The 27,653-nt window shown below is 41.6% G+C and overlaps 2 protein-coding genes across 2 annotated transcripts in view; one reads left to right on the forward strand and one right to left on the reverse strand.

Annotated features, from left to right (window-relative positions):
* rad21l1 (RAD21 cohesin complex component like 1) overlaps positions 1-27,653 on the forward strand; it is a 148,757-nt gene that overhangs the window by 94,847 nt on the left and 26,257 nt on the right. The window lies entirely within an intron of this gene.
* cacna1fa (calcium channel, voltage-dependent, L type, alpha 1F subunit a) lies at positions 3,653-27,498 on the reverse strand. Its single transcript, XM_074643486.1, has 45 exons — positions 27,372-27,498; positions 25,097-25,236; positions 24,842-24,987; positions 24,605-24,757; positions 24,331-24,527; positions 23,408-23,511; positions 23,157-23,299; positions 22,996-23,064; positions 22,849-22,915; positions 22,727-22,753; positions 22,455-22,615; positions 22,121-22,346; positions 21,789-21,996; positions 21,537-21,657; positions 21,357-21,429; positions 21,146-21,209; positions 20,996-21,053; positions 20,800-20,896; positions 20,533-20,662; positions 20,368-20,427; positions 20,134-20,240; positions 19,774-19,861; positions 19,493-19,600; positions 18,969-19,021; positions 18,718-18,864; positions 17,553-17,754; positions 17,270-17,428; positions 17,070-17,180; positions 16,892-16,975; positions 15,406-15,426; positions 15,154-15,282; positions 14,975-15,040; positions 14,716-14,807; positions 14,258-14,417; positions 12,679-12,806; positions 12,490-12,586; positions 12,298-12,400; positions 12,086-12,187; positions 11,816-11,940; positions 9,860-10,212; positions 9,339-9,743; positions 8,263-8,612; positions 6,604-6,713; positions 6,176-6,508; positions 3,653-4,472 (listed from the first exon to the last, which is right to left on the reverse strand). The coding sequence occupies exons 1-45, from the start codon at positions 27,426-27,428 to the stop codon at positions 4,266-4,268; spliced, it is 6,141 nt and encodes a 2,046-aa protein (XP_074499587.1). The 5' UTR covers positions 27,429-27,498; the 3' UTR covers positions 3,653-4,265.

Consider the following 27,653-nt stretch of genomic DNA (forward strand, 5'->3'; position numbering starts at 1 on the left):
ATCACAGGCTGATCCAAATTAAGTGGATTTCATCACAGCAACTCATAATGTGACTCAGTAGTGTGTACGGCCCCCCGCGTGCCTATTTGCACTCCCGACAACATCTGGGCCTGCTCCTGATGAGTCGGTCCTGGGGGATCTCCTCCCAGACCTGGATCAGGAGTTCGGTGAGCTACTGGACAGTCTGTGGCGGTACTTGGTGGCGTCGGATGCACCGATACATAACGTCCCATAGGTGTTCAATTGGATTTAGGTCAGGGGAACGTGAGGGCCAGTCAATGGCATTAATGCCTTCGTCATCCAGGAACTGCCTCTGGCCACATGAGGCCAGGCATTGTCCTGCACCAGGAGGAACCCAGGGCCCACTGCACCAGCGTAAGGTCTGACAATCGCTCTGAGGAGTTCATACCTAACAGCAGTCAGGGTACCGTTGGCTATGACATGGAGGTCTGTGCGACCCTCCAAGGAAATGCCTCCCCAGACCATCACTGACCCACCGCCAAACCGGTCATGCTGGATGATGTTAGAGGCAGTATAACGTTCACCACGGCGTCTCCAGACTCTTTCACGCCGGTCACATGCGCTCAGTGTGAACCTGCTGTCATCTGTGAAGAGAATGTGGCGCCATTGACGGACCTGCCAATTCTGGAGTTCTCTGGTGAATGCCGATGGAGCTGTACGATGCTGGGCTGGGAGCACAGGTCCCACTAGAGGACGTCGGTGTCCTCATGCCACCCTCACAGAGTCTGTTTCTGACAGTTTGGTCAGAAACATGCACACCGGTAGCCTGCTGGAGGTCATTTTGTAGGGCTCTGGCAGTGCTCCTCCTGTTCTTCCTTGCACAAAGGAGCAGATACCGGTCATGCTGCTGGGTTGATGCCCTTCTACGGCCCCGTCCAGCCCTCCTTGTGTAACGGCCGGTCTCCTGGTGTCTCCTCATGCTCTTGAGACTGTGCTGGGAGACACAGAAAACCTTCTTGTGACAACATATGGATGTGCCATCCTGGAGGAGCTGGACTACCTGTGCAACCTGATTGGGCTGCAGGTACCGCCTTGTGCTACAAGTAGTGACAAGGACACTAGCAGAACACAAAACTACAGAAGAATCAGTCAGGAAGGATGTGGAGAGAGCAATTGTCTGTGGCCACCACATGCAAAACCATTCCCTTTTTGGGGGTTGTCTTGCTGTTGCCTCTCCATTGCACCTGTTGTCACTTTCATTTGCACCAAAGCAGCTGAAAGTGATTCACAATCACTTGTGCTTCCTAAATGGACACATTGATATCCCTGAAGTTTGACTGACTTGGTGTTATACTGTGATGATTAAGTGTTCCCTTCATTTCTTTGAGCAGCGTATTAAGACTATATCTTCTGCAAAAAACAAAAAGGCGAGTTAAACGATACGTTTGTGCTCCCATTTTAATGTTTTACTTAAGTTAATATTATTTTATTTATATTAACCCCTGGCATTTTATTTTTTTATTTTTTTTGTTTGTTTTCATTTATCCCTTTATTTCCTTAATAACAAACTTATAGAAGTGTCTTTCAAGATATTGCAAAGAGTTTACCTAAAACTTGTGTTAGAAAGATTCAAGCTGGATATTGATTACAAGTGTGATATCTGTGGACTTGAAAAAGAGAAAAGTATACAAGTATACAAGAATGTTCTGGATTGATGTAGCCAACTTTCTATAAAAGAAACTGAAGGTATGGTGTTGTGCCCTTAAAGAGGGGAAATAGTGAGAGACCCCCTACTGGAGCCCTGAGGCATTACCAACAGATCAGCGCACAATCAACCCACACAGACAAGGATCTGCATCACCGATCTGCATTATTCCTCTTTCTGTTTCGCTGCATGTGTGCTGCACAGTCTCAACAGTGACCGGTGCTGATACACATTTACATTCAAAAGTTAAGTTACATGTCCTGAAAATTCCACAGTAATAACTGAGACAACAAAGAAATGAGCTTTTCTCGAAATAAATGAATTAAGCCTGAAAATGAATTATTCTTGTTTGTCACAATGGCAGTGTATTTTTGGCATCATTGGGCAAAAATTCCATAATAAACTTTCAGCGTATTGTAATTCAAGTGTTCTGAGAGAAAACTAGACTTCTGTACCTCCTCATGGCTCTGTTTCAGGCTTTAAAAAATCTAGCCCGTGACCGGAGACTTTGGCCAATCACAGGTCATTTCAGAGAGAGAGTGTTCCTATTGGCTGTACTTCAGCTGGTGGGCGGTGCTTGGTATCTCCTCAACAGATCTCAACATGGCTGCCGGGTCACAAACTTTCTCATTTTACAGCTAGAAAGCGAGAAATAGGCATTACAGTCACAGAATATTGATTAATATTTGATCAGCGCTGTCTAGTTCGATCGTTTGATCGGAGTTTGCGAGTGATTGACAGCTGCTTAGAGACGGCAAGGCTCCAGCTCGGCTCTGATTGGTTGTTTTCCTCCGGTCTGTGAAATCTTGCAGATGCCATTAGGAGCACCGGAGGACACCGGAGGACACAGAGGCACATGGTTTTTTTCAGATTACCTGTCTCATGCACTACTGTCAGAATAAAGTGACCGTTTTATAAAAATATGGTTTTAATCATATTTGCTCCATTTCTACCCACTGCTGCTTTAAGATGAATGTTGAAATAATGTTTGATTTAATGCTATACATCAGTCAAGATAAGATTGTAAATAACATGCTGCATATTATACAATTATTTATTATTTTGAGGAAATTTCATATTCATAAAACAGATGCCAACTTTCCTGCATTTTATTAATGAATTCAAAGAATATAGCACCATAATAGCCAATGCTAAAAACAAAAAAGCCATTAAGACTTTTAAGTTATTAAATGAATATAATATGATGTAATTTATATAACATAAACTCTGGCATTATGAAATGTATATGTAATTATTTTTGTTTTTTCTTCTTTTTGTCTTCTTTTTTTTTCAATTGTCTATGTATCTGTTTGTACCTCTGTTAATGAGAATGTGTTCAATAAAGAAAGCATTACAAAAAAAAATAAAAAAATCCATGGTGCTCAAGAAAAAAAGACGAGCCGAGCCGTCTGCCCAATCACAGCGCTGCTTTATTCTAAGGGGTAGCTCGCCCCGAGGCTTCTAATGCAGAGAGGAGCGCATGGAGACTGTTCACGCTTTAGTAGACAGAAGGAGGGATGTAAAGGGGAATAAAAAGGTCGGTGAAGGTTTGTGAACCGCTGCTGGTCATTAACAGGCAGCTCCACACCATCAAATGTCAGCTGATTGTATTTTTAGAGGAATATATTTTCCTTTCTTGTAGGCAAACCTCATTCTGCACATAAGTTCAGGGAGAGTACATATTTTTACATTTTTGCAAACAGTGCAGAGATAAAGGATGAATATACAGTGTTTAATTTAGCAGTGAACAACAGACACATATGGGCTAATGTTTTGCATGATTCTTTTGTATCTAAAAGGGGGAGTGAAACCCAGATGTTGTCCATCTGCCGGTCCATTAATGGCTTATTATATAATTCACTCTTTTGTATTTTTGCTGCGGGTTTCAACCTCCATTATAGCACTGATGTGAAAAAAAAAAAGTAGCTTTCAACTTCCTGTTTGGAATGGTATGTTATTACTGCACAAGAATAATAACTAACACAAATAATGAGAAAACATAATGCTTTATTTACAGTCTATGAGTTTTCAGATTGCATATTAGGAGGATATTCAATATTCAGTATATTTAAATAATTCTCTAAAATAGCGAATGCTGTTGGGCACTCGTATATCAATTATACTGTATGTGTAACAAAGTATAAATGTTTTATTGATCTAATAGTTTAATATTTTAAATTTTTTTTTTTACAGTTTATACAAGTGTATAAAGTGACAACAATTCAAGTACAGTACAAAATGAGAATACAATGCAAAAAAAAAAAAGGTCGTCTGTCATAATAAGTCATAATAATGCTAAGAGCCACAGTTTTCTGTCCCATTCAGCAGGCTCTTCTGCCAAACAGTCAAAGTGTTCAGAGGAATAGTTGTTGAGTCCTGCAACATACTGACATGTGATATCTTAAAATCAGTGTGTGTGTTTTGGCATTTACAAATAAAAGTATATCATACCAACACAACATTAGTAGACAAAATTGTCCCTTCATTCTTACACTCTCCAGTCCACTTTTTCTCCGGAGCAGATATAAAACACACTTTTTTTCCCCTTATAAAACTTCATACCTCACTTTCTCACACAGTTATTTCAGTTTTGCTGATCTCAGTAAGAAATCACGCAGTTCATTTCGTCGGCCAGTTCCTCCTCAAAGCGAGAAATTGACTGACTGGCTCCTCGAGCTATGAGGTCGGCGGCCGCGCTCTCCATGTCGTCCAGACTCATGTGACAGGCTTCGGCGATCTCCCGCTTGGCAAAGCTCACAAACTTGGGGTCCCTGGCGTAGACGCCGAGACCCTCCGAGATCAGGATCTGACATTAGCAAGAAAGAGGGAAAAAAGCAGAGGAACAATGATGTAAGGCAGGGATTAGGTTTTTAGCCACTCATTCTCAGTAGCACGCAAACATAAACATGCATGTTTATCTGATTATCATTGTGTCCAATGCCCAGAGGATTTTGTCAGCTGAGAGAATCACTTAGCCAAATTGAAATGCAAAATATAGCATTTATTTCTTTTATCATAATGTAAAGAGTGCAGTAACTGCAAATGGACTTGGATTTACAGAACACTTAGGAGATGAGAAAGTATTAAACATTACTTTAGTAAGAATTTGTCTCAGTGGTGCACCGATATATAAGCTTCAAATTGTATCAGCATTAAAAATCAATATCGTCTTTTTTATTGCTGATGTTTGGCTGATAGTGGAATATTTGTTCTTTCTAATAACAGGTATAGTATTTACAGTATATATCAGAACATGCATATCTTGTTGTATTAAAGGATAGGTTCACAATTTTTTTAAGTCTGTCTTAAAACAATAGTCAGGTGCCCAAATGGAAACTGATACAGGTTTTGCTTGCTCTAATAATTCCTCCTGTTCATACTGGCCATTAAAAGATGCCTTCCTAACGTGCTTGCAATGAAAGTGACAGGGGACAAAATCCACAGTCTGTTGTTCTGTGCAAAGGTATATGCCAAAGTATGGCTGTCAAAGTTAACGTGATATTAATGCTTTAACGCAAATTTGTTTTAATGCCACTAATTTCTTTAACGCATTCACGTAACTTGCGATTTTTATGTTGAAACGGGCTCAGTTTTAAAGCTAGAATGAAGATACTGACATCATATGAAACTAGAAAACTTAAGGATGTCATGCTAGCTTGTTGAGAAGGAGGGTAAATAACGCTTCAAACTGGCATGACCATTTTCAAAGAGGTCCCTTGACCTCTGACCTCAAGATACAGTATGTGAATGAAAATGTGTTCTATGGGTATCCACAACAAGTCTCCCCTTTACAGAGATGCCCACTTTATGATAATCACATGCAGTTTGGAGCAAGTCATAGTCAAGTCAGCACACTGACACACTGACAGCTGTTGTTGCCTGTTGGGCTGCAGTTTATCATGTTATGATTTGAGCCTATTTGTTATGCTAAATGCAGTACCTGTGAGGGTTTCTGGATAATATTTGTCATTGTTTTGTGTTGTTGATTGATTTCCAAAAATAAATATATACAGACATTTGCATAAAGAAAGACTATTTGCCCACTCCCATGTTAATAAGAGTATTAAATACATGACAAATCTCCCTTTAAGGCACATTTTGAACAGATGAAAAATGTGTGATTAATTTGTGATTAATCGCAATTAACTATGGACAATCAGGCGATTAATCGCGATTAAATATTGATTATTCGTAGTTAATGAGGTTTCAGCAGTCTGAGTTAGTCAAATCAAGTGAGTATCTTCCAAAGTTTCAGTCTTTTTAGTACAATATTTTGTCTATTGACTATTGTTTTAAGATAGACTTGAAATATTGTGAACATATCCTTTAATAGAGCTGATAAAATGAGGTGGAAAATATTGGTTTTAGTAAAAAAACAAAAACACTAAATCAAACCGCCAGAGGGCTGAAAGTAATTAAAATAAAGTGTACAGTATATGTTTATAGTTGTACATACTGGTTGCTAAAGGTTTCTTATCCACAAAAATCCCCTACTGCATTATTACTCACCGACTCGACCAGACTCTCTGCGCTGCCTTTTTCCATGAAGCCCTGGTTGACCGGTGGCATCCTCATGCTGCTGTAGGTCCTCGTCTGACCGGGGTACCAGCCAGGTGCCCTGCTCCCTGCAGGGAGGCTGGCGGAGCCTTCGCTCCACAGCGGCTGGCTGTTGCCGGTGGCCTCGTCCACCAGGATCATAGGGGAGTAGATGAGCTTGCCCCTGCGTCCCGAGGGGGCGATTATTCCTGGAAGAGGAGTGGTGCCAGCTGCTCTCGAGTTCACCCAGGAGGCGGATGACATCGAGGACGCGCTGCTGGGTCGGGAGTCCAGGTTCTGCTGAGTCTTACACAAGAGAGCGAGAGCAGGAGAAACCAGATGAGATTCACTCAGTGTATGAACACTAACATTTTGAGAAAGTGTGTGTGCCGTTGCTTTACCTGTAGACGGGATCTGGATGGGGATGTGCTCCCACGGTAGTTCCCTGGGATGGGGAGGCTGTCACTGGACTGTGGCCTCAGACACTGTAAGTTAAAGGATGGCTTTCGACCTGAAACAATAAGCAGGGAAGTGTTAGGAAACTGTCCAGGATGCACGATTATAACCCTGCGTGGAGGGGGTTCAGTGTCAGCATGGCCGGATTAGCCCAGTAGGGGGGCCTTAGGGCACAAATGAGCTGGCCCTATTGAACACCTGTTTGCACCATATGACTCTCATGTGAAGGGGTGTGTTCAAGCTAAAGTAGGGTGTGAAGTTGCTCTTGATGGCCCTCATCATTTTAGTTGATACAGCCATTAATTAAACTACCACAAACTAACACTATGAAAAGCTGTGGCTCCAGGGCAGCTGCTCGCTTTACCAGCCTTAAGCATTAGTGGTGAGAGTCTGTGACTACAGTCCCATGCATGTATCATCTGTGATTATTCCACAGCCTAAGAACTTCCTTTTGATTTATATAGTAGCAGACGGATGTTTTTAGTTAAAGCTACTACAAGGAACTTTTAACTGTCTTTGAAACAGTCTCAATTTAATACTGATGCCTCTATACGACCAACATAAGCAAACGAGACCATCAGTGAGAATATTGGCTATTTCTATTTAGTTATTCTCTATAGGCCCGAGCCGTATTACAGGGTTCACTGAAGGAAAGGGAGGCATGGGAGAACCAGAACCGGGACTGCACGGGGCAGACTGTCAGACTGCTGCAGTAAAATGAGAGGTTTTCTGAAGGGACTCTGGTGGAAATTAAGCTCCAGCCAACACGCACTTTAGGAATGCTTTGCACTAGACACTTTAGGGGAAGTTGCAAAAGCACAATAAGGCTCTTCACAGTATTTTAGCATTTTAGGATCTTATTGGTTTGAATGATTGTATTAATGTATGTGGTTGTCTTCTATGTACTCTATGTTTTTTTTAATATGTGTGTGTTTTTGTCTGTTTTTAATGAGCACTGCACCGAGACAAATTCCAATCAACTGTGGGTTGACATGGCAATAAAAGTATTGATTGATTGATTGATTGAGTGCTCGTAAACACTACCTCTTTTGTCCACAGGGACCGTCAAAATCAACACAAAAGGAAAGTTCCTCGAAGTAGCTTTAATTAAAAAACACTTTAGATAGAATAAACTATTAGCCATTATTTGAGAAGCACTGTAATACATGCTGTATAACTATGTGCATCCAGATCAGATAATGGCATGTAAGGCTGCAAATAACGATTATTTTCATTATCGTTTCATTGTTTGGACAATAAAACAACATAAAACTGTGACACAATTTCCTAGAGCCAGAGGTGAAAACCAAAATAAAGAGTCCTGTTTTGTTTGAACAGCAGTCCAAAAGCCAAAGATATTAAATTTACTATAATGTAAGACAAGAAACATAAAAACATTTGGTATTTTGGCTTGACAAATTACTTAAACAATTAATTGATTATCAAAATAGTTGCAGATTAATTTTATGTTGCAGCTCTAACTCCATGTTAGTTAAACCACTATATATTTCACACTGTACATACAGTATGTATACAATGTATTGAATTAAATTACCAACATTGCCCCCTAATAAAGAAGGAAAAAGGAAATGTGTGAGTTTCACCTTGTGGTATGAAAGGAAGTAGTCGTCTCCTGACATACTGTTCGCCATTCTCATTTCCATTGTAGCCGTTCCCAGTGTAACCACTGAAAGTGCTGCCGTTTCCATTCCCGTTTATTGTACTTCCATTACCGTTGACGCTAATGATACTGCTGTTGTCGCCTGCATATCCGTTCTCACTATATCCATTTGTGGCATAGGGAATGGGGCTCCCTCCATTGATGTTGGTGTCGTTATAACTGCTGGTATCAAAGCCATTGGCATCAGGAGTGTCATAGGGTATCTCCCCAATGCTCTGTCCATTGTAGCCGTTCTCAGGTGGTGTAGGAGAGACAGCTTCTGGATACACGTACCTATAAGATCCAAGAGTTTTAGCATTATGTAATATTTTCAAATGAACAGTTTGACATTCTGGGAAATATGCTTATTTGTTTTTATTTCAAGAGTTACGTGGGGAGATGGATACCACTCTGTTTGTCCATTAAAGGGACAGTGTGTCGTATTTGGCGACACCTAGTGGTGTGGTTGCAGATTGCAACCAACTGAGTACCCCTCCGCTCACTAACATGAGCCGCTGAGTGCAAAACCGTGGTAACGCCATTCGCCTCACTCAGAGGGCATCCATAGCCTAATAACAGTCAGACGGTGGCAGGTGGTATCACGGTTTTGCACTCTGCAGCTCACGTTACCTCTCTCTAGAGCCAGTGTTTGGTCTGTCCGTTCTGGGCAACTGTAGAAACATAGCGGACTCCATGAAGAGGACCCGCTCCCTATGTAGATATGAAGGGCTCATTCTAAGCTAACAAAAACACAACGATTCTTAGTTTCAGGTGATTATACACTAACGAAAACATAGTTATGAATATTATATTTCATTTCTGCTAATAGATCCACCAAAATTTTACACACTGTTCCTTTAAGTATGAAGCTGGTTAGCTTAGCATAAGAGCATTAAAACAATATAAAAACCACAAGCTAATTTAACTGCTCTAGGCAAGCAAGTGAATAATTGTGCTCTAACTATTCCTTTATTTATTAATTTATTACATTATGCTGTATCTCTCTCCTCACTCTCTTACCTGTCTACTGATGCCAGAATTGCAGCTTCCACTTCACTGTAATAGACCTGCTCTTCTACTGTAGTTGTTGCCACCTCAATTGGTTCTTCAACTACACCCTGTGGTATCTCTGGGGGAGGAGCAGGAGCAGGAGCAGGAGCAGGGGCAGGGGCAGGGGCAGGGGCAGGGGCAGGAGCAGGTTCAGGAGCAGGAGCAGGAGCAGGTTCAGGAGCAGGTTCAGGAGCAGGAGCAGGAGCAGGAGCAGGAGGAGAAGCAGGAGCAGGAGCAGGAGCAGGAGCAGGAGCAGGAGCAGGAGCAGGAGCAGGAGCAGGAGCAGGAGGAGAAGCAGGAGCAGGAGCAGGAGGAGAAGCAGGAGCAGGAGCAGGAGCAGGAACAGGAGGAGGAGACAAGTCGATGTGGTCCACCCTGAACAGGAGAGGAAACAACTCATTATGACTTTCTGCAAAAAGAATACAGTCCCAATGTATGAATTTACATATAATGCAATAAACACAGCGTCATAAACAATGAGAGAAACACACCTGATGAGCAGGGGATTAGACCTCACAGGCTGCTCTGTTACAACGCTGAATCCTGCCAGCTCTGATCCTGGTCTCTCGTGCTCCTGCAGGCCCATCACCTGCTCCGTGACCACGTCATCGATGGCTGTCTTGGGCTCAGGCTCAGGCTCCATGAGCACGTTTATCTGCTCTACCAGCTTGTCTAGAGTCGGCAGCGGCGTGCTGCGAGGCGTGTTATTCACCGAGGTTCCTGGCTCGCTGTCGAATATCTCATCGCCGGCCATCTCTCCATCCACGCCCTCCTCTTCTTCCAGGTCGCAGGCCATCGCCAGACGCATCTCTGGAGCCAGGTCCTGCAGCGTCCGCAGCCCTAGCTAAGAACACATAAATATAGACAATAAGATACAGTATGCACCCCGAGTGTTAATAATACATGTCTAACAAATATCCATAAAGCAACAACAAAGTCCCGCTCCACTCAGAAATGTTTTTTCTTATTTTTTACTTCATCTGGATTTTTGATCTTCACTAAGCAGAATGATGTTTGACATTAGAAGGCTGTTTTCGCAAACATCTGCTGTGGGAGGAACGTTTCTCTGTGCTTACGTTAAATCTGAGTTTAAAGGTACAGTGTGTAGGATGTGGCAGCATCTAGTGGTGTGGTTGCAGATTGCAACCAACTGAGTACCCCTCCGCTCACTCCTCCCTTTCGAAGACTGAGAGCCGCCGAATGCAAAATTGTGGTACTGCCGTTCGCCCCGCTCAGAGTCCATCCTTAGCATAATAACACTACTTTGATTTCTTACCCGGAGTCTTTATGCTTTCTCGTCTCGCAGGTAACCATGGATCAGGGTTATACCGTGATCGTGGTTGCATCTGTACCCGCGGCCCTGCTTGACACCAACTACTACTATCATTATTATCAGCCTTTTTGTTAGTAGTAGTGGTCATATTTCTATTATTGTTACTGCTATTATTACTGATATATACTGATATATTACTGATCCCTCTATTATATCCACTGCTATTGATTATTGTTATTAGTCCTATTTGTATTAGTACTTACTGTATAGCTTGTGTTCATCTCTCTCTCCCTCTCTCTCTCTCTCCCTCCCTCCACCCAACCGGTCGAGGCAGATGGCTGCCCACCCAGAGCCTGGTTCTGCCTGTTAAAGGGCAATTTTCTCTTGCCACTGTGAATGCATGCTCATGAAGGATCTCTTGTTGGGTCTCTAGATGATTTATGACTTATGATTTGATGCTATATAAAAATAAATTGAATTGAATTGAACTTTTGGAGCGACAGCAGTCAGATGTCGGCTGTCGGTACCACGGTTTTGCACTCTCACAAGCGTGACGGAGAACTACGGTGGCCTTCAGGTAACTCAAAAACGTGAAAGAGCCTCTCTCTAGAGCCAGTGTTGGGTTTGTCTGCTCTGGGCTACTGTAGAAACATGGCGGAGCAACATGGTGGACTCCTTGAAGAGGACCCGCTCCCTATGTAGATATGAAGGGCTCATTCTAAGCTAACAAAAACACAACAACTCTCAGTTTCAGGTGATTATACACTAATGAAAACATAGTTATGAATATTATATTCCATTTCTGCTAATAGATCCCCCAAAATGTTTCACACTGTTCCTTTAAGATGTGTACATACGATCATGATTTTGCAACATCACAACTAGTTTGGAAGCCAATCGTGGTCCAGTATGCAACATACACATATGTGATGTGGAAACTTGAAACCTCCAGTGCTCATATATACTGAGAGTGGACGGGAAGCAGGAAATATCTTGCGTGAAATAGTTAAACTTTTGAAATAAAAATATTTGTATATTTTAATAGAATTAGGATTTTTGGAGTAGATTTTTAAGGTAACTGAACTATTTTGGTGAAGAAAACCCCCAAAACAAGTTAGTATTAAAAGCGGAGTACTTTTATATGTCTGGAGTGGATCTTTAAAGTGAAAAGTACCTGCAGAGAAGCTGCCCTGTCCTTCCTTTTGGATTTCCTCTCCCTCTCCTTTCTCTTACGGAACTTTTTGAAATAGTCCTGAATCAAGAAGCTGGCGTAAAACTTCCCACAAGTCACCTCATCACCTGCGAAGGAACCAAAAAAGAAGTTAGTGATGAAAATGTGTACAGTATATTTTTGAAAATATTAAGTTGAAGTTAGTATTTGTAGTGATTTCTGCTATCACAATGTTTTCATCATGGCTGGCAGCTGTGTGAGTTCTTGTTGTACCTCTAGGGGGAGGAATGACTTCATCAATGAGCTTGGGCTTGGTGCGCTTCCAGAGCTTCTTAATGATCACCTTCAGCTCTTCATTCTGCTTGTCGATGGGGCCTGAGGGGGACAGCGGCAACACATCCTTTAAGGGAAACAGCACTGAGCGAGGTAGACTCATACAAGTACAATGCGTACGTTTCTGTCTGTATATATGCATTAGATCAAACCTTCAGTCTTGATCTTGAGTGAGGTTCGCACCAGAGCAAACAGAGTAGCACTGAAGGTGACTGTCCCATCAGCGTGCAGTGGGACATTCATAGCAACCAGTCTCTGAGAGGACAAGAGGACAGAGTGAGATCTGTCTCTCTGTTCACGCTCCTCGCATCAAGTGTGCAGCGCTGAAATTTGTGTCGACATACCTTGCAAGCAACTCGATGAGGACACAGTTTTCCAAAACCGAGAGGTGGTTGAATCCTCCGCAGCATTGTGACGACGTCGATGTGTTTTATACGGCCACTGCAAGAGGCAGAGAAACAAACATTTAACCGACACATGAGAATATTCTGGGAACAGTGAGAGGGGACAAACAGAAGAGAAAAGAGCCTTACGTGGCCTCCGGATCGTAGTCAGACCATACTCTCTTAAACTCGTCCAGGTGGTGAGTGCCGAGCACTGTCCAGTCTCTCGTCAGGTATTCAAAGTTGTCCATGATGACGGCAATGAACAAGTTGATAATCTTGATAGAAACATAACAAACACTTGTTACCAACATGTCACTTATAAAACAAGATTGGATAACTGATTTAATCATTAAAAAGTATGAATTCTGATTGACAAAGTTAACAAACAAAGATCCGTTCAAACTACATATAATAATGGTTAGTCATGGTTGATGACTATAATATACCCTTAAAAACATCTATGATTAAAATACAGTATCAACTGAAATTCATGCACTCAATGTGCTTTAAGGCAAATTAATATAAGTGACTAAAAGTAGTCAGGACACATTACTCTGGTTGGAAATACACAAGACAACATTTTTCAGAAGTGTGTAGTTGTTTGCCTCTAAATGGATGTGATTCTCAGAGTGATCTTTCATAACGAGAAGAACGTGTGTCAACCCATGCAGTTCTGTAAATTTCGCAAAACCCAGCAGGCCAAAGGGGTCTGGGTCTATTTTAGCAGCCAAGGAGGGTCCCGTTTGGTCTCTGATAAAGGTCAAAGACCACACACAGACTGATGGATGTCAGCTGTCCACAAGACAAAAAAACAATGAAGGAATGCGAGACACACATGAAGAGACGGAGCCGAACATGAACCCGGACGTTGTGGTTGTAAATCTGGCTTCAAAGAAACAAGGAAGGAGTTGAGACTGAGAAAATGGTCAAACCAAGGAGGAGGTGAAAGTCAATCTCAAACGGACATATGTGTAATGTCTAGTTGTAGGCAGGGGGAGGAAGTTTGGAATTGGGCTTTTCAAAATAAGGAAATCCTAATATTGCATACGCAGCCTCCGTGTAAATTAACTTTTTAAATATATGTGGGAAATTGGTGGAGCTGGGTTATACTTTAAGTGAACTTAAGGTCCTCAGCACCATATGGAATTACACTCTATTATTAGATGGCATTGATGATGATTTTAAGCAGGTAATCTGTAATCCATTTTCACTACAGATCTGCAACAGCTAAAAAGACTATGAGCTTCCGCTTTCATTTGCTAGACTTCAGATTAGACCGTGTTCTGCTCTCGCACGTTCTCCAGGTTTAAAGTCACCTTCATCAACCTGTTCAATGTCTTAAAATAGCACTGAGGTCATGGAAATGTTACCAAAATATTTGCACGCTTTTAAATCAGGATTTTTGGCTCTGCTGTCTGGATTAACAGAATCCGCGGATGTGTGAGTTCTCTGAGGAGCTGGGAATCGGAGAAGACAGGGTTAGCTTGTTAAAACTGCTGCTGCTCTGTTGCTGTAATACTATCCTCTCTACTCTCATCTGACTTTGATCCCACTTGACCCGACAGCCTGTAAAACGCAAGTCTGAATTAATTATACCTACATTTATTTGGAGTCAGGAGGCTGCATTACATCATATCAAAAGGAGGGAAAGTGTTTCACTACGAATGATCTGAGAGCCGAGTGATTAAAAAAAAACAGATCCTTAATCCTCCTCGGCTTCGCTCACCAGGTAAGCACAGAGCATGAAGAAGCTGATGAAGTAGATGTAGGACAAGTTGCTACCGCAGGTGAACTCTTCACCGGGCTCAGTGTCGGATTCTGGGTCGCAGCGTCTACCGGGCAGAGCTGCCAACATAATCTCCTGCCACTGCTCTCCGGTGGCACACCTACGAGGACACAGAGACAGGGCAGCGTTGTCATTTGACCTTTACTTACACACTAAGATCTTTTAAATCTTGTTTCAAAGGCGAAGAATAGAATTATTTGTGTTTTGAAAAGTTGTGTTGAGGCATAACAATAACCATAACCATTGGCTTCCGGTCTGAAGACAGATACCAAAGGTACCAAAATCTTGTGCTGTTGCCAACAGATTCTACATGTGGCAGCAAGTAATATTTGATCTGTTATAAAAACAGATGTTAAACTCTCTTAAACATCTGTCTCTTTCTGGCTAATATGGCCCACCTGAAGAGCACCAGAACAGCCATGAAGAAGGTCTGGAAGTTGCAGTTTCTGTTGATATGTGTGTCGTCATCGACGGCCACTTTCCCAAATGACTGAAAGGGAAAAAAGTGTACTTGGTAAGAAACAAACAGCTGCTGCCATAGGGTCAATATGACTGATAAAAACTTAGTGAAAGGAGGCAGACTGTTATGTATGGGTTATACAGTCTTGTGTATCATTAATTAATTGATTAATTTGAGTTTACTTTAGTGTAACTCACCTGCATGCCGATCACAGCGTAGATGAAAAAGATCATGGCGATGAGCAGACCGACATAAGGCAGGGCCTGAGTAAAATAAAGTCAAAAGCACGATATCAACAAAAGGAGTTTATACAGTAAGAGTCATGACAACGTACTGTAGTCAATCCTTTGTGTTATTATGTGAGTTATTCGCTGACCTGGAGCGACTTGACAAAAGTCCAGAGGAGCGTTCGAATGCCCTCTCCTTTGCTGAGCAGCTTCACCAACCTCAAGACTCGGAACAAACGGAAGAACGTGATGGACACCTTTCCACTCTCTCCTTTACCCTAGAACCAAACAAAATGTGTTGAGACAAAAACAGCTGCAGTGCTCGAACATGTAGTACCTTGAAGTATAAATCCAAAACCCAAGACGCACTTAGAGTTGCAGTGGTGGTGTTGAGCTCTTACCTCACCATGGCCCCCTCCTCCCTGGATCCATGTTTCAGCGATCAACACCAGGCAGAGATGGTGAGGTGATGGTGAGAGGAAAGAGATTAAAATGTGTATCTATTCAGTGAACTGTTCAATTATATTTCTTGTAATATTGATTTAAAGTTGTCTCCAAACTGCTAGGAATACAGTTCTGGTGAAGAAATACATACTACACATTTTTTCTAATACTACTGGAATCAGCGTATAAAATTGCAGAAGACATGGCCTCAGTGTCCTTAATGGCAGTAATAGTGAAACTCATTCTCATTCTGGCAACTGGATTCTCTTCTAGTTTTAATCCCAGTATCAGGTTAACTGCTTTATATGGCACACAAAGGCTTCTTTTTCAGTGTTTACTATGAGGCAGAGGTGGGACCAAGTCATATAAGATAAAGTCAAGTCTCTAGTCGAGACAGGCAAGTCCCAATTCCTAAACTTTGAGTTTCAAGTCCTAAACAAGTCATAATGAGCTCCTCACCAAATGTAATATAATTTGTGACTCCATCTATAATTTTCAACGTGCACGTTTTGCATACTGCAATACATTTTTTGTTGACCACCACATAGTTTTTGTACGCAAACAAAATTATCTTTGGTATAATTTTTTTCTCAACTGGCGCTCAGGAACATAACATTAGCTCTTCATGCTTCTCTCCTGCAACTTGATTGGATGCTGTGGATGTGGAATTAAGTGTCAAAATGAACAGTGTTAACGTTAGTTAATTAATTTATTTGTGGCACACTTTTTAATTAACATACATTTTAATCTTTGGGTTTGGAGGAAGGTATCAAGTATTTTCAAGTCAAAAGGCTCAAGTCCAAGTGAAGTCACGAATCACTGCTGTTAAAGTCCAAGTCGAGTTGCAAGTCTTTTTAGATTTTGTCATGTTAAGTCTAAGTCATCAAATTTGTGACTTGAGTCTGACTCGACTCCGAGTCATGTGATTCAAGTCCACACCTCTGCTATTAGGTAATATTATTATGTGTTCTGAAAATTTGAGTATTGAATAATTGTTGTTGCTAATGTTGTAGTTTTGTTTCAGTTTTTGAGATGATCGTTAACTTCTATTGAGCCAATAACGCTCCGGAGGTTGTTGTTTTTTTTTGACTGAGACGAGATGAGAAGGTAACGGATGGATCATGTAACTTTTAATTTATCACAGTAAACTTTTAAAATTGAGATACGGGCTTTGGAAGATTTATTCTGTGTCAAAGTCATAACTTTTGTAGAGACAAAAAAGAAAAGGGTGCGGTTGGAGCCTCTAATTCAGTATGGACCAATGATACTGGAATTTGGTAAGATTTGCTTGACTTTATATGAAAAAAAAATTTAATTCTCAGATTGATAAGGTTCTCACAGCAGTAGAGAAATAGAGCAGTAGAGGAAACACTGTGACATACTGTACATGAGGTTTTGAAATGCGTCTGTACAATAAACAGCCAGCTAAGGGAACAAACTTACGCTAAGCTCAGAGACTGCGATATCCAACACGCTCCCCACGACAATCAGAGCGTCAAATGAATTCCACGGATCAATGAAATAGTGCTGCGAAGGAAAACAGAAGCAAAGTGAAAGTCAGAAAAACAGTCAGTGTTGACAGTCGAATGTTGTTTCCAAAGGTAAGAGAGAGAAGCCTCACGTGAGCCCGCAGAGCCAGTAACTTGATGATCATCTCTATAGTGAAAACCACAGTGAAGACCATGTTGAGGATGTCCATGATGGAGGTGAAATTTTTAGACTGTTCGTAATGCTGCGAGAGAAGACAACAACACAAAGCGTCACATCACAACACTGAAACAAGTTTCTGTATTTTCATGAAAGAGTTGTGTGGAATGATACCTGGATAGCCAGAGTGAGCGTGTTTCCCAGAATCAGCACAAACATGATGTATTCAAACTGGCTGGAGTTGACAATTTTCCAGAATTTGAGCTGCGACGGGTTTTTAGGGATGTAAATCTTGATAGGCTGAGCTTTCAGAGCGTAGTACACACACTGGCGCTGCACAGGGGGGAAAAGAAGAAGAGAACACAAACATTATTCACTTTGACAATTTAAACAAATGTATGACACATAAATAAATATTTAATTTCAATTGTTTCTGAAGTTTGGGAAAATAACTGACTTGATTTTTGTTGAGTTCGCAGTTTTTGAATTCGGCCTCTCCTTGCTCTCGAAATGTGATGATGACAAAACCCACGAATATGTTCATCATGAAGAAGGCGATGATGATAATGTAGATGATGAAAAAGATGGAGATTTCCACTCGGTAGTTGTAAATGGGACCTCGGTTGATGGCGTTGGCATCCACAGACTTATAAAGGAGCCTTTAAAAGAAAATGAAAAACACCACAATGAGGACACATTTCATAGCCAAACATTAATTTAAATAGTAGAAAGTGTAAAGGATAAGGATAGTGATATTCTGTTTTTTCTTATTGTCAACAAATCCCATTAAAAGACAAAATTAAATGACTTGAAAACAAGTATGTAACCAAAACCTGACATATCTTAAATGTATTTGTGTCATAGAGCAGTGCTTCTCAAATGGGATTTCTAGTGCCCCTAGGGGCACTTTGGAGTACTGCAGGTGGTATGTGACATTTTTTGAAAAATGTTAATTAAAAAAATATCAGTGTTGCATAATTCCTTAAAATAATTATACTATAATAAAAAAAGTTCAATAAACCACTTTTTTTTTTTTATTCCTATTTTCAATGCAACTGTTATCTGCTGTAAACACATTTTTCTTTCTACCAAAAATGTTTTGCGCTGGTTAGGAGGGAACTTGGCTGAAAATATATTTCAGAGGGGGTGCAGTATTGAAAAAAGTTTCAGAACCACTGTATGGGGCTTCAACGTTGTCCTAAAACAATTAAAAACACACCAATGAGCCTCCCTGTTGCGCTGGCATGTTCCCTCAATATGATTAACATGGGCACTGTAGTTTATTTTGAATCAACCCCACATACATGATCACTAGCCCAGCGAGCATGTATTAATCCGCAGCAGAGAATAGTCCCCATCAAATGCACTATTCACTCCTGTTTTAGTGGTGTTTTGTAAATCCTACAGTGCCCAGCTCCTATAAGGAATTACTGGACCTTTAAAAAAATAAACTACACATTCGTGACCAGTTTTTAAAGATTTACATCTTCAGTAAGAATGGCAGACGAGGCAAGTCAGAAAGTATTGAGAGACTGATCAACACACTTGTTTTTTTCTTTTCTTGGGATTTGTTGACAATTAATATACAATTGCATTAGAAACAATGTAAAATTGCTACTCACTGTGGCCAGCCTTCAAATGTGGACACAGTGAACAAAGCCAGCATTCCCATCAGCACGTTGTCAAAGTTGAAATCACTGTTTTCCCAAATCCTCTCTCTCACCATGGGGTGGTTCATATCGCCGTCTTTATAGACCACAAACGTTCCCCTAAAATCAAACACATGCGCACGTTTAATGACAGTGACGGCACACTAAGAGACTGTCTGTATGTGCTGTATGTTGTGGAGAGAAATGAAGAAAGGGAAACTTACTTGCACTCCACAGGAGTGTGTTTGGCTTCATCTGTGCAGCTGTAGAATCGGCCCTGTGACATTAAACAAAGGAAAGTTAAACCATGAAAAACACTCACCGGCCACTTCCCTTTTAAATTAGTAAGTTAGAGAAAAATACACTAATTAGGACAATCTAATGCAGTCCAATGCAACAGCTCTGCCATGACTATCTTTACAAAGTTTATAATGTTTGGTTTTTGGTGACATTGTTGGAAATGTGTAAATTAAATTATACGTTTATTATTGAGGTCATTGTAATGGTGTTTGTAATTTTTTGTCCTCCACATTTACATACATATGAATATTAGAAACACTAATTATAATACAGCCCAGTACAACAACAAACACTAACTATGACCTTGATGCTAAAACATATCATTTAATTAGCTCCTCTATGACAGAGTCAACAAAAACAGTGTGCATTAGACTGTACAGGTGTACCTAATAAAGTGGCCACTGAGTGTAGAAATCAAAAGGCCAACAGCATCAACAACAACATGTACCTTGAAGAGCTGCACTCCGATACAGGCGAACATGAACTGAAGGAGTGTCGTGACGATCAAGATGTTGCCGATGGTGCGGATCGCCACGAACACACACTGCACCACATTCTGTCAACAACAAAGGACACGTGTTGGCTTTGAATAGCAACACACTTTACTTGATATACACTAAATAGATAGCAAGTATACACCACAATGTAATACAATAACCCTGCAATAAACACGTAATATGTAATTTGAATATAACAAAAAAGAAAGATGAATAAAAGAGAGCTGTTTACCTTTAGTCCCTTGGCTCTGTTGATGGCTCGGAGAGGCCTGAGCACTCGCAGCACTCTGAGAATCTTGACCACAGAGATCGCACTTGAACTGAGAGCATCAATGCAAAATATTTAGAGTCAAGAAAAGAGAAGAACATTGAGCTAATAAAGGATGTAAAATTGAGTAGATTAGGCTGAGAAATAGAGAGTATAAAGTACAAAACTATACTGGGAAAAGGAAAGTCTTTCTGAGTGTTACCCTCAAACCTCGACACTTTAAAGAGACATCACTGCTTCCACACATTACAGCAACAAAACAGTGACTCCTATTGATTTTTCTGTCAGAATACAACAGTTTGTGTCAGTCGGGTATCTACTCACTGTAAAAAGAAAGACGCGAGCGACACGCCGACAACCAGCAGGTCAAGAAGGTTGAAAGCGTTTCGACAGAAGGAACCGGTGTGCAGAAAAGCTCCGTATACTGTCATCTAGACACGAGCGAGGGAGTGGAGAAACAAAGTTAAAGGTTGTAGATATTACCATTCTCCTGTGTTTTTGATGCACCTCATTTTATCACGTAGCAATTTTGTCAATTTCAGCCACTGCAACCGTTACCTTTAGTACGATCTCCACTGTGAACACTGAAGTGAAGACATAATCGGCGTAACCGAGCACCTGAGGATGAGAGAAACTAGCATCAGTATTGACTCTTGTATATTGTGAATAGTGAACAGATGGAGATGATCTGTCTGTATGAAGCTCCGATGTGTTCACTCTTACTATGTTCCTGAATGAGTGGGATTTGATTGGATCCTCAGCAGCCAGGGAAATACTGCTGAGGATGATGAAGATGAGAATGAAGTTGGTGAAGTAGGGGTGATGGATGAGGTTGTGGCAGGCGACTCGCAAACTGAGAATGGGAAGGAAATTACAAATAAAAGTGGATTATTTAAGCAATATCTTGGAATTAAAGCATAGAACACAATTTATTGTTATAGAAGTATAATAGAATCAGGTTATTTTGGCACATATATGATGTCGGATTACCAGTTTTTCTTTCCAAGAACGAAGAAGGAGCTTCCATCAGGGATTGGGACGATCTTCTCTTTGGGTCCTGAGAACTCAGGCTTTAATGGAGCAACTCCTACGATGAAATAAAGAGCAAACAAGAAAGGTATAAATGACAGTTTACGTCTTTAATCAGCATGTTTGTGCTGCAGGGCGCGCTGTCTGTCAGACACACCCTCCAGTCCCTCGATGGCCCTCAGCTCCTCGTTTTCCTGCCAGTCATCCTCATCGTTCTGCACACAAGACAAAAGATCAGCTGTTTGGCATTTCACTTTTTAACAATATGATGCAGGAAAAGGTAAAACGAAAAAAAAAGATTCTCTACCCCTGCATCTTCATCCTCTTTCTCTTCATCCTCATCCCACTCTTCTTCCTCTTCCTTTTTCTCTCTGCGAAACCAAACAAACTGCAATTAAAGCTGTTTGAAAATAATACTTTCGTATGTGCTTAATAAACTGATCGGTGTGAGTGCAGCAGGAAGTTATAAATGTGTCCGATACCACTGCTCTGCCCGTCTGATCTTATGTCAAACTTACTCGACTTTGGTCTTTCCGCCGCCTCCTGCCAAGTTGTCCACAGCGATAGCCAAGAAGACATTGAGCAGGATGTCTGATCACAAAGTTAAGGGGTTTCATTTGGAATTAAAGAGCAATCGTTTAATGCTCAGACTTCAATAGGAGTCAGACAGTAATTGCACAAACACCGGGGAAGGATACAGTTACCGCAGACGAAGAGGATGACGAAGTAAATGCACACCACCATGTTGGGGAAGATCGGCCCTCCGTAGGCCATAATGCCGTCGTACATCACAGCGTTCCAGTCCTCTCCTGTGAGGATCTGCAAAGAAAGACAGACACAGTAGACAGACTGAGTGACAGACCTGTAATTAATACCACAATACATAAAATAGCTGACTAGAGAAGGTGGCAGCATTGTGAGATATAGAGGAGAAAGAAGGTGTAAATCACCTGGAAACAAGTGAGCAGAGCCTGAGGGAAGGAGTCAAAAGTGCTTCTCTTCATCTGAGTCTCGTCAAAGTTGAATTTGCCTCCGAACAACTGCATGCCCAGCAAGGCGAAGATGATGAGGAAGAGGAAGAGCAGGAGCAGAAGGGAGCAGATGGCTTTCATGGAGTTGAGCAGCGAGTTGACCAGGTCGGACAGAGCAGCCCAGTGCCTGGAAATGACAAAATCAAAGAGAGCAGAGATACACATCAGGAAATGAAGATATCTCTGGTTCCTTCCTCATGCAGCCGACTGAAAAGCTCCAGATGTTTCACCACTAAACTGGCACCAATTACCGAGTCATCTTGAATATCCTGAGCAGTCGGATGCAGCGCAGCACGGAGATGCCGATGGGCGGGATGAACTCCAGCTCCACGAGCAGCGTCTCGAGGATGCCGCCGCACACCACGAAGCAATCGAAACGGTTGAACAGCGCCATGAAATAGATCTGCAGGCCGAAGGCGTACATCTTCATCAGCATCTCCAGAGTGAACAGCAGCAGCAGGATCTTGTTTGCTCGCTCTGAGGGATAAAACAGAGAAGAAGAAGACATGGGAGTCATGTTTTGTAGTGTAAAGTTGAAGTACAGCTCAGCAAAGGTTCAAATAAAAGGAGGGAGCGGATTGTTACCTTGCATTTCTGTGAGCCACTTTGGCTGTCCGTAATGCTCGGAGGCGCTGGCCACTGTGTTGAGAAACACCAGCAGGAGCACCAACCAGTAGAAGTTGGTGGTCTTCGCGGCCACGCGGCAGTTCTTCCTGAATGTGTGATTCAGCTGGCACAACTGGTCACTAAAATAAAGAGAGAAATTGTATTTTGAGTGCATTTTGACAAGGGTGTAACAACTAATAAAATTCCTAAGGAGGGCTTTGGAATGAGCCCTTTTCGTTTTCCCATCTTACCAGAAGCTGTTCGCCATCATCTTTGCCCTGAGGAAACAAGAAAATGTGCAAATCATGACTTCATTAATGCCTGCATGCCAGTGATGAATCAAAACAATGTTGTTATTACTATTTTGCCTTACATGAGAGAAGCACAGAAGCCGTTGTCATCATCGAGGTACGCTATATCATCATCCGAGTCTGACTCAGCTGAACACGTAGAAAAGTATTGGCTGTTAGAGACAATCACGTAAAATAAACACAATAACAGACAGTGACAGCTGACATACCTCCACCGTCCTCATTGTGTTTGTACCATCCAAACTTCTTCATCATCTTCTTCTTTGCTATTGCAGCACCTTTGAAGACAAACAGAGGCAGATTATGTATAAATATACAGCTACGTGTACATGTTTTGTTTTTTCCACATGAATATGCGTTAAAAACTAACGTTTGTTTCCTTCTTCGTCCACATCCTCTGCCTCTATGAGCCAGTCCATGTAGCCTATCATGTCTTCCTCCATCTGCTTGCTCTCCTGCGCCTTCTGCAGCTCGCCTCGCGCCACCGCCTTTTCTCTTTCCTTGGAGAACTCTCTGTGCACAGAAACAAACTCAACAAACTCAGGAAAACATTGAGGACAAATGTAATTTTCTCATAATACACAATAAATGCACAGAGAACTAAATGCTGCAGCAACCTACCCGCTCAACACACCCAATACGAGATTGATGATGAAAAAGGAGCCAAAGATGACCAGAGAGACAAAGTACACCCATGGAATCTCGAAGCCGATGGCATCGTTCATCTGTGCAGAGAGGCAGAGACACAAAGTAAGTATTTTCAATTGCAACAAACTAGGGCTGTCAAAGTTCACGTGATAATAACGCGTTAATGCAAATTCGTTTTAACGCCACTAATTTCTTTAATGCATTAACGCGGCTTGCAATTTGTAGGTTGTAGCGGGCTCAGTTTTAAAGCTGAAGTGAAGATACAGGTATCATATGAAACTAAAAAAACCTAAGGAATCCATTGTCATACTAGTTGTGAAGGAGGCTAAATAATACTCCAAAGTTACTCTGAATTTGATGAGGAAAAACTGGCATGGCCATTTTCAAAGGTGTCCCTTGACCTCTGACCTCAAGATATGTGAATGTAAATGGGTTCTATGGGTACCCATGAGTCTCCCCTTTACAGACATGCCCACTTTATGATAATTACATGCAGTTTGGGGCAAGTCATAGTCAAGTCAGCACACTGACACGCCGCCTGTTGGGCTTGAGTTTGTCATCGAATGATTTGAGCATATATTTTATGCTAAATGCAGTACCTGTGAGGGTTTCTGGGCAATATTTGTTATTGTTTTGTGTTGCTGATTGATTTCCAATAATAAATATATACATATATCTGCATAAAGCAGCATATTTGCCCACTCCCATGTCAATAAGAGTATTAAACACTAATCTCCCTTTAAGGTAAAATTTGAACAGATAAAAAAATGTGCGAATAATTTGCGATTAACTATGGACAATCATACGATTAATCGCGATTAAATATTTTAATCGATTGACAGCCCTACAACAAACACATGTAAAACAGTGGAGGACCGGGGAGTAAGTCTGCGTACCCAGTAGAGAACATCTGTCCAACCCTCCATAGTGATGCACTGGAAAACTGTCAGCATGGCAAAGAAAACGTTGTCGAAGTTTGTGATGCCGCCGTTGGGGCCCTCCCACTTGCCCCTGCAGTCGGTCCCGTTTCCGATGCAGAAGCGCCCGCTCCCGGCAAACGCACAGGGCGACGGATCATCCTCCACCATGAGACCTGGAGCGGAGAACAGCATTGAGCCCACACATCCATGAAATGTGTATAAAATCAGTTTTAGTTTCGAGAGCACAGACCTGTGCTGCTGGAGTAGCACGTCTTGTGCATCCTGCCGATGAAAAGCTCCAAGCCGATGATGGCGTAGATGATGATGACGAACATGACTAGCATACCGATGTGCAGAAGGGGGACCATGGCCTTCATGATGGAGTTCAACACAATTTGTAGACCTGACGAGGCAAACATACACTTTTCAATGGCGCTTGCACATGCAAATACACATTCAGACAAACTTCAATAAATAATAAACTCACTTGGCACGCCAGATACGAGCCGAAGAGGTCGTAACACCCTGAATGCCCTGAGAGCTTTGACATCCAGGCCTCCAGGTTTCCCTGCAGCATGATGGGCCTCTCCTGGCTTATGATCCGTCATGAGCTCTGCTATCACACTCAACAACCTGCACACACACACACACACACACACACACCCATAACAGCTGTTAGAACTTTACTTCTTATTAGTGATGGGACATTTGCAAATCGTGACCGCATGAAGCACCAAAATACCCGACAATGACGATAACGAAATCGAGCAAGTTCCATCCGCTGCGTATGTAGGCGCTGGGGTGCATGACTAAGCCGTAGGCAAGGATTTTAGTGAAGGTCTCGATGGTGAAGATGACGAGGAAGACGTACTCCACTTGTTCCTGGGAACAAAAGAAAAGGCAGCGTACAGATGTTTGGCAAACTTGGAATGACCTTTTTTGTAAGTCAGAGAGTGCGTCTGAAAGGAATAAATATAACTGAAGAAAATGTCAAGTTATTGTCACAGTAAAATAAAGACATTTAAAAACAGATTTGTCTCCGTCACATACAGCAATAAGTGGCATTAACGTTTAACATTGACGTTTTCGTGCGTCTGTCTGTAAACCACGTGTGTTATCATTAAAGGCTGACTGCAGTGGCTTCCTAACCTCTTAACCCACTGCCTTAAACACGCTTAAAGCCTGTCACCGGATCCCGTTTCTGTAACCTTCAGCTTAATGCTTCTAATCACTGCTACCACTGTCACTGGGCTTTTGACACAATAATCCAGGCATAATGTGGTTTAAAGCAAGATAACTGGAATTCACAAAAAGCTGAACCATTCACCAAAACGTGGTGCAAAAATTGGTGATTTAAAGGTAAGTCACTGTAGGCAAGTGTAGGTTAAACTGTCAGCTTACCTCCTTTGTGCAATCCAATAAAGGGATCTACTAACATCTATCCTGCTGCAAGTATGTGTGTCCCTGCTACCCCTTTTTAATAAAATGACCTTAAATCATATTCAAATATATTTACCCCCTGCAAACAAGGTTTGGAGAGGATTGTTTCCAACAATGCAATGACAACAATGTGACTTTTTGCAAATATTTAAAGCCATTTGTTGGTCACATTGGCTCATATTTCTAATATGCCAAAGAATAACAGGTTCATTTTCAGTCTGGCCGCTGTATAATTTGTAATTTATGGGGGAAAAAATGATCAGAAAGAGAGAGAGAAAGAGAGGAGAGAGAGGAGAGGCAGATGGTTGGTATTTAAGTCAGTCATGATCCCTGGCAGGGGTCACCTTAGCAGGTCGCCCCCACTAACAACATTACCATCCAACAGAACACTAGTACCTTCTCACTAATTGTAGCTAACGTCTTCAAAATACCTATCTTCATAAAAAAAAAATTTCGTACACTTGTCACGAATCATGTATGCATCTATCAGTGTCCTCAAATGACTCAGAGGACGTGAGAGGGAAAATCATCTCCACACGGGATGTTCTTAATGAGAGTCAAGCCTCGGATACAGGAACATAAGAACGGTGTAAAAGAAGCTCAGGCATACTTCACATTGACATGCACAGTCCACCTTGACAGCTCCATTCAATCCCCTTAAACGGGATCACGTTGCTGTCCTAAACTTTTTATACTTTCAGTTTCTAAGGAGCACTGCTTCAGCGGTCGGATGGAGAAAGCTGTGTATGATCAAAGAGCTCCAGTATCTGTTTGAAGTTTATACTTCATGTGATATTCTCCGTGTCGGGCCCTCGGAGATCTGTCTTGAAACACACGTCCTGTCACTGTTTGATCTATCTGTTTGTCTATGCATCACTATAGCATAGTATGATCCCAGCCATTTCCACACAGTGAGGCATACAGCTTATTAATTAAAGACTGATATTGGATTGGTACTCTGTATCGGCCGATACCCAAAGCCCAGGTATCGCCATCGGTATCAGGACTGAAAAAGTTGGATCAGTGCATCCCTAATGGAAGGCACTATTAGTTTAAGACTGGAAATACCTACAAGACTTTATTGTTTCAGTTCATTTCTTTCCTTTTTATATAGGAAGGTATTGTGGTATTCTGTGTCTGATGAGTTTTGTTTGTTACATGTTGTTGTGTACCTTTATTTTGAAATGTATGTGTTAGCGGTGCAGCACCCTTTAGAAGCTGGCCATATACAGTACAGTATGTGGCTAGTTCTCACTAGATAATTGACAGAGATACAGCCTTCTTGTAGGGTATACAGGCTGGGTTTTTTTTTAAAACACCTGTGCCAGAATGTATTGGTGAAATAAAGATTTTTCCAGTTGTGTTAATAAGCAGTTTTTTTTTTTCACCTTCTATGTAATACTGTGTTGATTAAATCAGGCCATTAATCTCATCTCATTAATCATGAGAGAAACTGATGTTTGAGCCTTTGTTCCTTTTCTTTCTCAATACGGAGTTCAGCGAACCATGAACTTTCAAAATAAGTTAAAAAAATAAGTTAGGTTAAGCTACTGTAAATCTCTCCACTGGAAACTCACCAGTTGGTGGTTGGTAGCGTTGGAGTCATCATCAGGGTACGGCTTGGTGACGCCCATGGCCACGCAGTTGGCAAAAATGGCCAGTAGAATGAAGATATCAAAGGGCTTGAGGAGGGAAGTTAAGGGCACAACAGGCAGAAAATATACACGACAGCATGATAAAACTTAAACCCACCTACACCCAAACATATTCTTAAGAACACATTATACATTTGCATCATATGCAGGACCGTCTGCATAAACATACACCGACTCAGAGAAGGATATTTCCACTCTACCAGG

Source organism: Sebastes fasciatus, chromosome 8, assembly GCF_043250625.1.
Source record: "Sebastes fasciatus isolate fSebFas1 chromosome 8, fSebFas1.pri, whole genome shotgun sequence".
Classification (NCBI taxonomy): Eukaryota; Metazoa; Chordata; class Actinopteri; order Perciformes; family Sebastidae; genus Sebastes; species Sebastes fasciatus.

What these genes read in the sequence shown, in the direction of transcription:
- cacna1fa (XM_074643486.1), bottom strand. Translation starts at nt 27,428, where the DNA reads ATGGGCGTCACCAAGCCGTACCCTGATGATGACTCCAACGCTACCAAC. An exon ending in TCGGAGTGCAGCTCTTCAAG is followed by an intron (nt 19,022 to 19,492) that starts GTACATGTTGTT and finishes TTAATGTCACAG; the next exon opens with GGCCGATTCTACAGCTGCAC. An exon ending in AGTCATTCCTCCCCCTAGAG is followed by an intron (nt 11,941 to 12,085) that starts GTACAACAAGAA and finishes GTTCCTTCGCAG; the next exon opens with GTGATGAGGTGACTTGTGGG.